The sequence below is a fragment of the Calypte anna genome, chromosome 3, assembly GCF_003957555.1.
Source record: "Calypte anna isolate BGI_N300 chromosome 3, bCalAnn1_v1.p, whole genome shotgun sequence".
Lineage (NCBI taxonomy): Eukaryota > Metazoa > Chordata > Aves > Apodiformes > Trochilidae > Calypte > Calypte anna.
Window position 1 is genome coordinate 54159782 of NC_044246.1, and position 12146 is coordinate 54171927.

The following is a 12146-nucleotide window of genomic DNA, read 5'->3' on the forward strand; positions in this document are numbered from 1 at the left end:
TTGCATTTCCTCAGGGAAATGTGTTGGTCAGATGTCCATAAGGAAGGGTCAGGTTTTTAAAATGCTTCACATGGGAAGGGAGGAAGTGGAAGACAGCTCATCTCTTTCAGTACTACAGCTCCAGCTGATGGCCTGCAGGTTCTGGTACTGCACTGCTGAAGTCCACGGGGAAAGCATCACCTCTTTCCTGTCAGATGTGTTTCTAGGTTTTCTCTTTAAGAAAGTGTTGACTTAAATTCTACAGCAGCTCAGGGAGAAGAGCTGGTGCTGTGGGCTCTGCTCCCCCTGCAGACTGAGCCTACTCCCAGTCCCTGCCTAAACAGATAAGCTCTACCAGTAGCAGGTAGGACCACATAGGTAACTGAGAAGAGCTGTTACTGTGTGTATGTTTATACAAGCTCGGCACTGGAGTACATTCAGAAATAAGACATTTTTTCCCTTCACTTTTAGACCTAAGAATAAATACAAGCAAACAAATGGCTGCTTTAATAGTGGTATTTTATTGTTTCCATGACTTTGAAGGAACACAGAACTTGGAAAATATTCCTAAATTGAAATAACTCTAATACACAAGAAGAAAAATAACGGTCTGATTCCACAAACTGTTACTCATGCAAGCAAGCCTAAGTCCTAATATTCATGCTAACTTCAGGACTCTACATTTTATCCAAAACTGTGTTAAGCCCCTGGTGCAGTGGCCAAAAATATAATCCTTTGATTTCCAGATAATCTCTTTTGTATATCTATATATGTATATATGCATATGATACATGCACACATATATATGTTCTTTTTAGGTCTAGGAAGTATGTACATATGTGTAGGTATGTATGTAGACAATATGTATATATCCAAGATGCATGTAGATAATAATACATATATTCATGTACAATATGTGTGCATATGTGTGCATGTATACAATATATACATGAAAGTGCTTCTGCTCTCCAGTTCACCAGGAACATGACTTGTACAGACAAGGACCAAAACCAGGAGTCTAAGAATGAAAAGCTGAACCCACACATTGCTACTTCACCTGGTGATGGTGATTGCTACTTCACCTGGTGATCCCCTTTGCCAGTGGGTAATACTGTGGGGTGGGGACTGAAATAAATTGGATGCAGCTTCATTTAATCCAGTGAAATCTAGCTAGTATCAAGGAAGCCCTGAGTTGCATTAGTCTCCATATGTACACCTCACATAGGTACATGTGAAGATGGATGCCCCTCTGAGCCCATCTATATGGACAGTGCCTTTAAGTACATCCCCTCTGCAGGGTAGCAAGACACATGAGAAGGCTGCAGCCCCTTGCAGGCAGGTATCTGGGGGTTCCCCAGGACCTTTATCGTTGGCCCCAGGGGTGGGGACTGGAGTTGGGGGCTGGGAGGACTGGGTGATATCCCTGTCTGGCTGCTTGCACTTCACATGAGTGCCATGCCATCCGTGATGCAGCTGCACTTCTCAACGATCATGTTGGGAAACTCAGCTGCCTCTATCTCAGTGTAGTTACCCCTCTTGACCAGGTACATGATGGGGAGTGGGGAGCTCTCTGCCACACTGCAGGTGTGCTCCCCATAGCTAAAGGGCTGCAGGGGGCTGGGGGGATGCAGGCAGCCCCCTGAGCACTGGTAAGCCTGGTAGCCTGCTGGCTCAATGATCCAGTACTGCATCCAGGCAAGCTCACGGAAGTTGATGTAGTGTTTCTGTCGGCAGCAGGAGGACTTCCCTGTCACCATGTCTTCTGTGCAGTCCCCAGGACCCCTGTGTACCACGGGAGAAACAAGAACTGATGCCAGAACTGGACACTGGGAAGGTGGGAGAAATAATCTTTCCTGTTAATAGTACAGTCAGGCCCTGAGCTGTGAAACCTGGGCCATGCTTAGGTTTTATTTGAATATTCAGATGACAAATATGAGAAGAGAGAGTTGTGACTCAGCAGCAACTTTCTATGTCCTCCATTTGCAGCAGTTTACTTCTGAAGGCAAGAGCTGCACACCCTGGGTTGGCACACACAGTACTATAATTCAGGGACAAAGTTACACCGGAGACAGTACAGATTCAGGTTTCATACATACCCATAGTCTTCCAAGTTTAGGGTGTAAAGTACGAGTTCAGGCTTGGCTAGGGCTTTATCCTTCGGGTCCTGAGAGATGAAATGCACAGCTTTAGCCATTTCTGATGCATGGCTGCCTACCCTTTCTCCTTCAATCCAGACTTCCAGGAACATTGGCTCCCGCCTCTTGTTTTGCAGCCAGTAACGCACAGCCTGTGTCACATCAAAGTTCTTCCAGCCTGACTCATGTATACGAACCAGCCTGCACAATGAGGGCTCAGCATTAGAGAAAGGCTGTCAGATAAAGCCAGAGCTTACAGCACTGTTATTGCAGCAGGATAATTTTCTTACCATAGATTGTCGTGTGTCTTGACTACACGATAATTTTTGCTGAGTGCTCTGGGCAAGCACCCACAGCAAGTAACTCACACCTCAAAAAGAAGCAAGCAGATCTAGCAGACACTGAATGGCTAAATAGAACCCCTTGTGCATGTTCATGTCAAGGTATTCATCCATGCTCATGCAGAAATATGGCAGTGGAATATTATAAGCAGCCTCAATATTCATGACCACAGCCTGGTAAACACTACTACTCCCACCTTCTTCTGTCCTAGCTGTGTTAGCACCATAAGTTTCTACCCACCCAGAAAATAGGTTTATTGTCCAACTCTGCATTCAAGTGTTGTTAAACTTCTGTAGCTGAAGGCTACAGAATCAGATGCTTTTTGCATTATTTACTTATTTAGAACAGCTAAAGAACAGGCCAAAAAATACGAACAGCCAGAACCCATGTGAGTTAGAGGATGAGAGAAGTGAATCAGGTGGAGGTTTTTAGAGGGGAAGATCTAGCAGTACATGGCATCATTCAATACAGAAATACATTTTATCAACAAATCATAGTATATTGCAATCTTAACCTTAATAATATTGCAATCTTAATTTTAATATGCTCTTACAAATTAATTCTGGGTTTAGAATCTATAGACCCTGATTCTACAGATGTAATCCCATCAGATGGATGAGAGGCATAAACACAAGACACCCATCCCAGAGGATCTATACCCCATAGCTAGAGTCCTGTCTTCAGAAGAGGTCACTTTTTTACCTGGAGTCTATCAGGGAGGTCCTGTTGGTACCATCCTGCTGCTGGTGGACCCAGTACACGCTGACTCTGGCACTGGAAACAGGCCTGTGAGACTGCTTGGCAGGCAGGTTGGCTCTGTCCACAGGTTTTTTGAAAAGTTTCAGTTCAGCCATTGTCACTTCACTGTTTTTAGGTATTCTGCCCTCCATATCAAAGATCAGGTTCTGGCGTGTGGTGGTGTCAGAGTAGAGGACTTCTCCTGCCATGCCTGTGCATGTTGGGGGAAAAAAACCACACCTTGTCACTGCCATCTTGGTGAGCAAGGCCACCACATCTCTTCCACGATTATCATCAAAACACACCCCTTTCACATGCCCTTGTAGGAGGTCCTGCAAATACCCTAATTTCTCTTCTATGTCTGAGTCTCTTCAAGCTGGAGGCAATGGAAAGAAATCTATATAAGTTGCCCCCAAATTGAACAAATACAGAAAGGTACCCCTCTCCCTGTGCCAGTGCATCAGAGCAGAAAAATACCACTTGCAATGAAAAGACGTTTTTGTTTGCTACCCAGGGTTTTATATACATCTTTTGAAACAGAAACAAGTTCTAGGGGTCCTTGTCTTTTTGTCATTTTATCTGTACACCTGATCTCCTCCTTAGTATTTCTCTAGGTAATTAAAAAAAAATAAGAAATACAGGGGACAGAGGAGAGTGAAACATCCTCAAAGAGGTGTGATTCCTATTAGAGGACTTTCTGGTGTTTCGGCCAGAAAACTGCAATGAATGTCTACTCTTTCTCCTGACATTTATTTTTTACGTAATTTTTCTACCTTGGGTACCAAGGCTTTTCTCTTCTATCCAGCTCCAGCAGCAGCCTGCCCTTTGCAAGGACTGTAGGACCCCCTCTCCAGGTGCAAGGAGTTACTATAACATGTTCCTCTTTAAGATGCAGTTACATGCACCTCTTCTATAGAGGTTTGGAGGCAGACCCAAACCTCATTCCCCTTGCGGGTTTGCCTCTGCCCATCCCAAGGGAAAGTGGGCTTCCCCTGGCAGCAGCACAGTGCCCTGTGAGCTCCCAACAGTGACAGCAGAAAGGTTACCTGCATTGCCAGGGATCCCCCTGAGGATGCCAGCCAGGCTCGGCAAAGCTCGGCGCTTCACCCTCTGGTGCTTCAGCATGGAGAAGTATTTGTTCTTTACATGGTCTGGGATAACCAAATCCATCAAGTCTCTCTTATGGAATTTAGGGACCTCAGAGAGCCCCAGCTGCTTCAGCAACACCTCCTTGAACCCTTCCTGGCTAAACGCTTGGACCATGACAGCCATGCAGAGGACACAGAGCATCCAGGTGAAGCTTGTGTCCATCCTCCTCTGTCAGGGAAGCAGAGATGAAGGGGCAATCTCCCTAGCACAGAGATGCAGTGGCAGGCTGCCTGCATGAGATGGAGGTCTCCTGCAACACGTTTTTATAGCCAGCCTTGTCCCACTGGCACAACAAATTCCACAAGTGGGGATGAAGCAGAGGACTTAAAAGGATCACTTGCCTGTCAGTAGACACATGCCAGTTTAACACCTTTAATTTAAAGTTAATACAAGAAGGCTTAGGGGGAGCCTCCAAATTCCTTCACAGAGAAGAAGTTTCCCTAATTTTTTAATTCCCTGTGAAGTTTTACCCAGAAACCCCCTAAGTGATCAGTGTCTTATGTTCAGACTAGGTCAGCAAGAAAATGCATCTTCAGAGTCTATTGCTTTCTGTACCACACCATACAATTCTTACAGGAAGCAACAATCTTTATCACAGGGGACTTGCTACCTAAAACAGACAATGTCAATCAGGAAAATACGTCTTTTGCTGGAAGTCCATCTTTATGCCAAGCATTAAAGAATAATTAAATACTTTGTGGCAGGGATAGGTACCACTTTGAACTCTGTGTATCTGTATCAAGATCATGAATCAAGGCAGTGAATCACAGCAGCTGAATAGTTTATGGCCTTTTACACTGCTTCTCAATCATACAAAGTAGAAGATGTACAGGCCTGATATTTTAGAAAAAAGCCCCATCACTCTTTATGGATTCTTTTGGATTTAATAATACTTGTGATTAAAAGAAGGCTTTATATAAAGGCAGATCACCTTTCTGCCTCTGCTTTTCCACAGTGTGGTACTTTGAATGCTATTAAAAGCCATGATAGAGAGAAGTCTCTGGAGAGTGAAGGCAGCCTGAAGGCTGGGGTTGGGGGAGGGTTGGTTGTTTGTCTTGAGGACAACCTTTGAATATGAAGCTCATATCCTTTGCTTCCCTGGCCTTTGCTGGCATAAGATATGGAAGCCTATTTTTTAAATCAGTCTCAGAAGTGAATTGGAAAAATAAATTTTATCAGCAAAACTGTGAAGAAGCACAGAATTTGGGGCAGGTTTTCACCCTCTCCAGTAGTAACAAGTATAGAAGGGCCTGAGCATACACATAAATGTCTTTAACATCAGAAGTTCTTTGGATTTTATGTGTCTCCATAAATGATTTAAGATTGGACCAGTTTCATCTAATGTCCAGACTGAATGGTGTGCCCTGACAAGAGTCTGTCCTAAGGACCCAATGAAATGACCTTGTACAAAAGCACCAGGTTGTGCTCCTTAAACCAAGTGCCAGCTGAGGTAATCTCTAATACTGAGAGGGGGGCAACAAAGCCATCTGAAAGAACCTAACTTAGCGCTTCTATTACTACTCATTTTGTCTTTATAACTTTTTAAGAACCTCTTCTCCTTAAGCATGATAAATTCTCTAGATGCTAGAGGTTGAATTGAGTTTTAAGCCTAAAATGGAAACATGGACTATAAACTAAAAGTTTGTGCATGGCTTAGGGCAGTACATTCTTTAATCTTTCTCTTTAAGTAGCATCTTTCTCTGAACAAATCAATCTTTTGTTATATTCATTTCCAAGACACAAATAGCAGTTAAAAATATACACTTCATTTGACTGCCTGAACTTTAAACTCATGTCTTAAGGGATATTTTTTGCTGAATTCTCTGTGATCCTTTCAGCCCCTTAAGAAGCTGCTGTAAACCCCACTGCTCTCTCTGGGCTGCCCCCTCATCTAAATAGTATGTTACTGATTTGTATGGGATGGGGCAAATACAGTCACAGGATGAGCAGCATTGGAGGCTTTGGTCACAAAAGGCACCCAAAGTTTCCTATAGATACAATCTGTAAGTGTTGGCTAATACAATTCCAGCAGTGAATTTGTTTTATTTATAAAATCAGAGTCACCTGGATAAAACTGCTGTTCACACATTTGTAATGGTCTCTGTTTTAACATCTTAGAAGACCTGGTCCTGTAAACCTTTATCCATTCAATTTGTCTTTGTTCTGGAGAGTGGTCCTGCTATGTTAGTAAGGGCTCTTCAGAATAACATGAATGCATGAAAGGAAAATGCCTGCTGCTTCACCAACACCTGACTTTCCTGGATCCAGATGCAACTTCTATGGATGATGGCTAACCTACCAGGACTCTGCACTGTCCAACGTGTATTGGAAGATGATTTATGGACTTCACACATAAAATAGTATTATTGACCAAACAGTTTAAGCTTAGCTAAGAACAAAACAGAAGAAGTGGACTGTAGGCTTTTAACAGGAGAGTGACTATCTGGTCCAATTGGAGGATTTGCCATTCCTCTCTTTTGTCATACAAACAAGAAAGAGTCAGGAATTCAAGTAGCTCTTTTTGTGTAATGTGTATTAGAAGCAGTGTGGCACCTTCAAAATGTCAAGGGATTTAGAGAGACTTCAAGGGATGAGCAGTTTGCAGTTTTAATAAAAGAGCACTTCATGAAGAGAAAATGTCTACATTTAAACTTTTAATCTAGTTAGAACCAGTTCTCAAAGCAATTTGCTGGCTATATCTATGCAATGATTTTTGGTAAATACATCAAATGAGTTTAAAGAGAAAGTGTGAAAAGTTTAACTACTTATGTAACTATTGTCCTGGGAAACAAAATTATCTCAAATTTGAATTTCCATGGACATGTGTTGTATTGCAGTTAGGCCATATTAAAAGAGTGGGAGATGTGGTGATTGGAGGTATCTTGGTCTTAGCCACCACAAAATCATTAAGTTCTCGATATTTAGTGAAGTAACGAGAGGGTGGCAAAACTTCCACCATGGACTTCCAGAAGGCAGACTTTGGCCTGTCAGAACATTGAGAGAATGCCTTGGGAGCCAGTCCTGAAGGACAAAGGGGTCCAGGAAGGCTGGAAGCTCTTCAAGAAAGAAATCTTAAAAGCACAGGAGTGGGCTGTCCCCATGCTCAGTGAGATGAAATGGCAGGGAAGACAACCTGGCTGGCTGAACAGGGAGATTTTGCTGGGACTCAGGAAAAAAAGGAAAGTTTACCTCCTTTGGAAGAAGAAGCAAGCATCTAAGGATGAGTACAGGGATCTAGTTAGATCATACAGAGAAAAAATTAGAAAGGCAAAAGCAAATTAGAAAGGTTCAATCTGGGCACTGTCATATGGGACAACAAAAAAAGTTTTTACAAATACATTAACAATAAAAAGAGAGCCAGGGAGAATCTCCATTCTTTGCTGGATGCAGCTGGGGGGGAGGGGTGTGGAACATTACAGCCAAGGATGAGGAAAAGGCTGAGATACTTAATGAGTTCTTTGACTCTGTCTTCATTAGTCATACCAGCTACCCTCAGGGTATTCAGCCGCTTGAGCTGGAAGATAAAGACAGAGAGCAGCACAACCCCACCATTACCCAGGTGGAAGCAATTAACAACCTGCTAGGGTACCTGGACACTCTAAAGTCTATGGGGCCAGATGGAATCCACCTGAGAGTATTGAGGGAGCTGCAGAGGAGCTCACCAAGCCTCTCTCCATCATTATCAACAGTCTTGGTTAACAAGTAGGGTCCCAGTTGACTGGAGGCTTGCCAGTGTGATGCCCACATAAAAGTAGGGCCTAAAGGAGGATCCACATCTGTCAGCCTGACCACAGTGCCCAGAAAAATTGCAGAGGGGTTCATCTTGAGTGTGTTTACATGGCAAATGCAGGACAGGGGATCAGGCCCAGCCAGCATGGGCTCAGGAAAGGCAAGTCCTGCTTGATCAACCTCATCTCCTTTTATGACCAGGTGACCCACCCAATGGATGAAGGATAGGCTGTGGACAATGTCTACGTGGATTTTAGTAAAGTTGACAACATCTCCCACAGCATTCTCCAAGAGAAACTGGTGGCTCATGGCAAAGGCAGGTGCACTCTTTGATGGGTAAAAAGCTGGCAGTATGGCCAGGCCCAGAGAGTTGTAGTCAATGGAATTAAATCCAACTGGTGGCTGGTCACCAGTGGGTGTTCCCCTGGGCTCAGTTTTGGTACCAGTATTTTTCAGTATCTTTATCAATGATCTAGAAGACTGGACTGAGTGTTTCCTCAGCAAGTTTGCAGGTTAGATCAAGTTGGTTGGGAATGCTGATCTGCTTGAGGGTAGGGCTGTTGGTCAACACCTGGCTTAATATGAGCCAGCAGTGTGCCCAGGTGGCCAAGAAGGCCAGCAGCATACTGGGTTTTATCAGGAATAGTGTGGCCAGCGGAAGGGAAGTGATTGTGCCCCTGGTGAGGCTGCACCTTGAGTACTGTATTCACTTCTGGGCCCCTTACTACAAGAAAGACATTGAGATGCTAGAGCAAGTTCAGAGAAGGCCAACCAAGTTGGTGAAGGGTCTGGAGAGGCTGAGGGAACTGGGATTGTTTAGTTTGGAGGAGGCTGAGGGGAGATCTCATTGCACTCTGCAACTACTTGAGAGGAGCTTGAAGGGAGGTGGGTACTGGACTCTTCTCTAAAGTAATTAATGATAGGAGTAGAGGAAATGGCCAAAGATATTAGGAAGAACTTCTTTATTGAAAGAGTGGTAAAGTGATGGAACAGGTTGCCCAGGGATGTGGTAGAGTCACCATCCCTGGAGGTATTTAAAAACCATGTAGATGAGGTACTTCAGGACATGCTGTAGTGGGCATAGTGATTTTTTTTGTTTATTTGGTTGATTGGTTATTTTATGCTTGTTGAGGTTTGGGTTTTGTTTTGTTTTGGGCTTTTGTTGTTATTTTGGGGTTTTTGGGGGGTTGGACATGGTGATCTTATAGGTCTTTTCCTACCATGGCAATTCTGTGATTGAATCCTTGCTTAGGTGATGTGAAAGGCAACAATTTTCATGTGCTGCAAGGAATGCACTGATTTGCACAACAGGCTTACTATATGGAGATGGGAGCACACCTCTATGTTGATTTTGGTACACTTTTCCCCAACGTCGGGGTCTTATGAATCTAGGAATGTGGAGATAGAAAGAGTATTTATGAAGATGCAGTTACAAGAGAAAGGACAATCCAAGCAGAAGTTCTGTTTCTTACTCTTTTTCAGTCTTATGCATATTGAGTTTTACAGAGCTAACAAAAAAGCTCCCACAAAATCAGCTGGTCATGTGAAGTGCTGGGTTAGAGGTTTCAGAAGTGGAACTGCAGGATGAGCATAAAGGCATTGCCTTCTAATGCTGCCTGACCAACATACCCCAACAGCCAACAGCCAGTGGTTCTTCTGCCTCCAGAAGCAGCTATGCTGTTAGCAGGGTGTGAATAGCCTGTTCAGTATACAGAGACAGAGGAACAGCACTGAGGGCTCCCCTGGGGCCAGTCCAGCTCATTGGCATTTGCATTTGTGCTTCCCACAGCCTCAGCCTCCTCAGTGAGAATCCAACATGGAGAAATTTCATAAGATATGGCCTGACAAGACAAGACAAGACATCCAGCTTTTACCTGGCTCCCAGGGCCAGACTGAAAACAGCAGAGCCACTCAATGGAGAGTGCTGATCTATACTCCATCTCTTCTGCTGGTTCTGAGCGCAATCAGGTATGGCCCTGACTTACCTGTCCTTACACATGCATTCCTCCACAGTGAGCATAAAATCATAAAACAGACTTTACATCCATATTGTGAACTCTAGGAAATATAACCATGTCAGAGCCCAGCCACATTCATTTTGATGTCATAGTGAACAGATCTCATACCAAAACCACTAGAACCATACTCTCAGTCCCCACCATTTACTGTGCCTACCAGCTAGAGAGACAGTGTCAGGAGCAAGTTTTGGGTTGCAAAGAATCACCTGCTTGGGCTCTACAAAAATTATCCAATTCATTTAATCTAGGCAAAGATTGCTAGTCTAGGCCAGACGGAACTGTCCATCTCCAACAAAACATCTTACAGACCACATGTCCTGTTGAGATCCTCTCACAGCTGCTGGTAGTGAAGCCCAAGACAAGAGTGGGAATAATGTTCCCTTATGCATTTATCCCACAACATATCCAGTATAGTAAAAACTCCATTTTATTTGAAAGAGATACTGCAAACTGGGTTTGATCTTGAGCTCAGTTCATGTAATTTCCAGTGCTGTGTATCTTAGGCTGCACCAACTCAAGCATGCCTTCCACAGGCAGCCTTCTACTCACAGGCTCCTTTTGGTCAAACAGCCCAGACAAAAGATTAAAAGATTGCCTGTTGGAAGAGGAATGGATAAAATGCCCAAAGTCCCACCATGTACTAGATAAGCTGATGTCATCTGGCTTGCTCGCAGGGTTCGTGTTGGCAGCATTTGCAAAATGCCAGTGTTCTGTCAGAAAAAAAGATCTGCAAGATTTTTTCATTTGTTTGTTGTTGGTTTTGTTGTTTGTTTGTTTTAATGGACAAGCAGTCATAACTGTGTAAATATATCTTTTTCTGTAGTCTCCTCCCCACTACCCTTGACAGTGCTTGGTTTGTTGCTGAGGAAGAAGGATATGATACTGCTCTGATGGCTACAGAAAAGACCACTAGCAAAACTACTGACATCTAGCAAATGCTCTTGAATCAGATAAATAAGCATATATCTCTAAATTGCTTGCTTCACACCACAGTCCACTTTATTGAGGAAATGTCTCCATGAATTAGAAATAACTGTGTTTGGTAGGGGCATCACTTAATTTTCTAATCAGAGCCCATATGTCTTCCTAGTAAAAATGTTTGTTGTTTGATTTGTTTTTTCTCCCTCTTTGCAGTTGTATGTTTACACTGTAAAAGTTTATCAGCTTTCTTTAAAAGTATGTTTTTTCTGCCTTAGTGATGCAAGTGAGAGCCCACCTCCAGGCCAGGCAGGGCTTGTGAGGTCCTGAGACACTCTCCCTGCTCTTGGCAATATTTGCCAAGTTGGGCATTCCTCAATGCTCTCCAATAAATGTCATTGTGACGTGTGTCAGGGAGGCATCAGGCATGCCGTAGCAAAATTTGTCAGCTGAAGGTTTGAATGCACATGGTGCTATCAGCCATCCATGTTGACACAGCTTTTGGGCCAAACAGCTCTATGGACTCCTTACAGGTTCTACGCCAAGTTTGTGTAGTTACTGGCCTTCCAATAATTTAGAAATGCTCCTGTTTTCCCATCATGCCAGTACACTTGGAATACTATTCATACTGCATCTGTGATTGTGAATAAACTGGCTTAATTATGGATTGTATTTTCTGTAGTTAATTTTAACTCTAATAACTTTTGCTTCACTAAACAGACTTCCTGCTTTTGTTAAGAAAAAGAGAAAATTAATCTCTTTTTCCAAACTCTGACAGGCAGAGAAAGAATTACACTATATTCTAGCAGCTGTAATTAATTTCCACTACTGCAATAAGCTGAAAAGGCAGAAAGAATATAGTCTACATGTTAACAAAAGTCAAATATCTTTATTTACTGTCTTTGCTGGAAGATACATTTTTTCTGCAGTCTAAAAATAAAGATAAATGGACAAGGTAAGTAAGACAGGAAATGAACTTCTGCTAAGCATTGTGAGAGGTTGTGCAAAACAGCAATTTGTTAGTTTAGTGCAAAAAAACCAAAAGGCTGTTTCTTGCTCTGGAAATTACCCACTAAAGCAGGCTCACCCTAAGCAAATTGCACAGGACTGCATATAGATGAGTTTTAAATATCTTAAG

At 43.1% G+C, this 12146-nt stretch overlaps 1 protein-coding gene across 1 annotated transcript; it reads right to left on the reverse strand.

Annotated features, from left to right (window-relative positions):
- Positions 1-1373: 1373 nt before the first annotated feature.
- On the reverse strand, positions 1374-4505 carry LEFTY1 (left-right determination factor 1). Its single transcript, XM_030448020.1, has 4 exons — positions 4241-4505; positions 3159-3393; positions 2076-2315; positions 1374-1761 (listed from the first exon to the last, which is right to left on the reverse strand). Exons 1-4 carry the CDS (start codon positions 4503-4505, stop codon positions 1422-1424), a joined length of 1080 nt encoding a protein of 359 aa, XP_030303880.1. The 3' UTR covers positions 1374-1421.
- Between the last annotated feature and the right edge of the window lie 7641 nt (positions 4506-12146).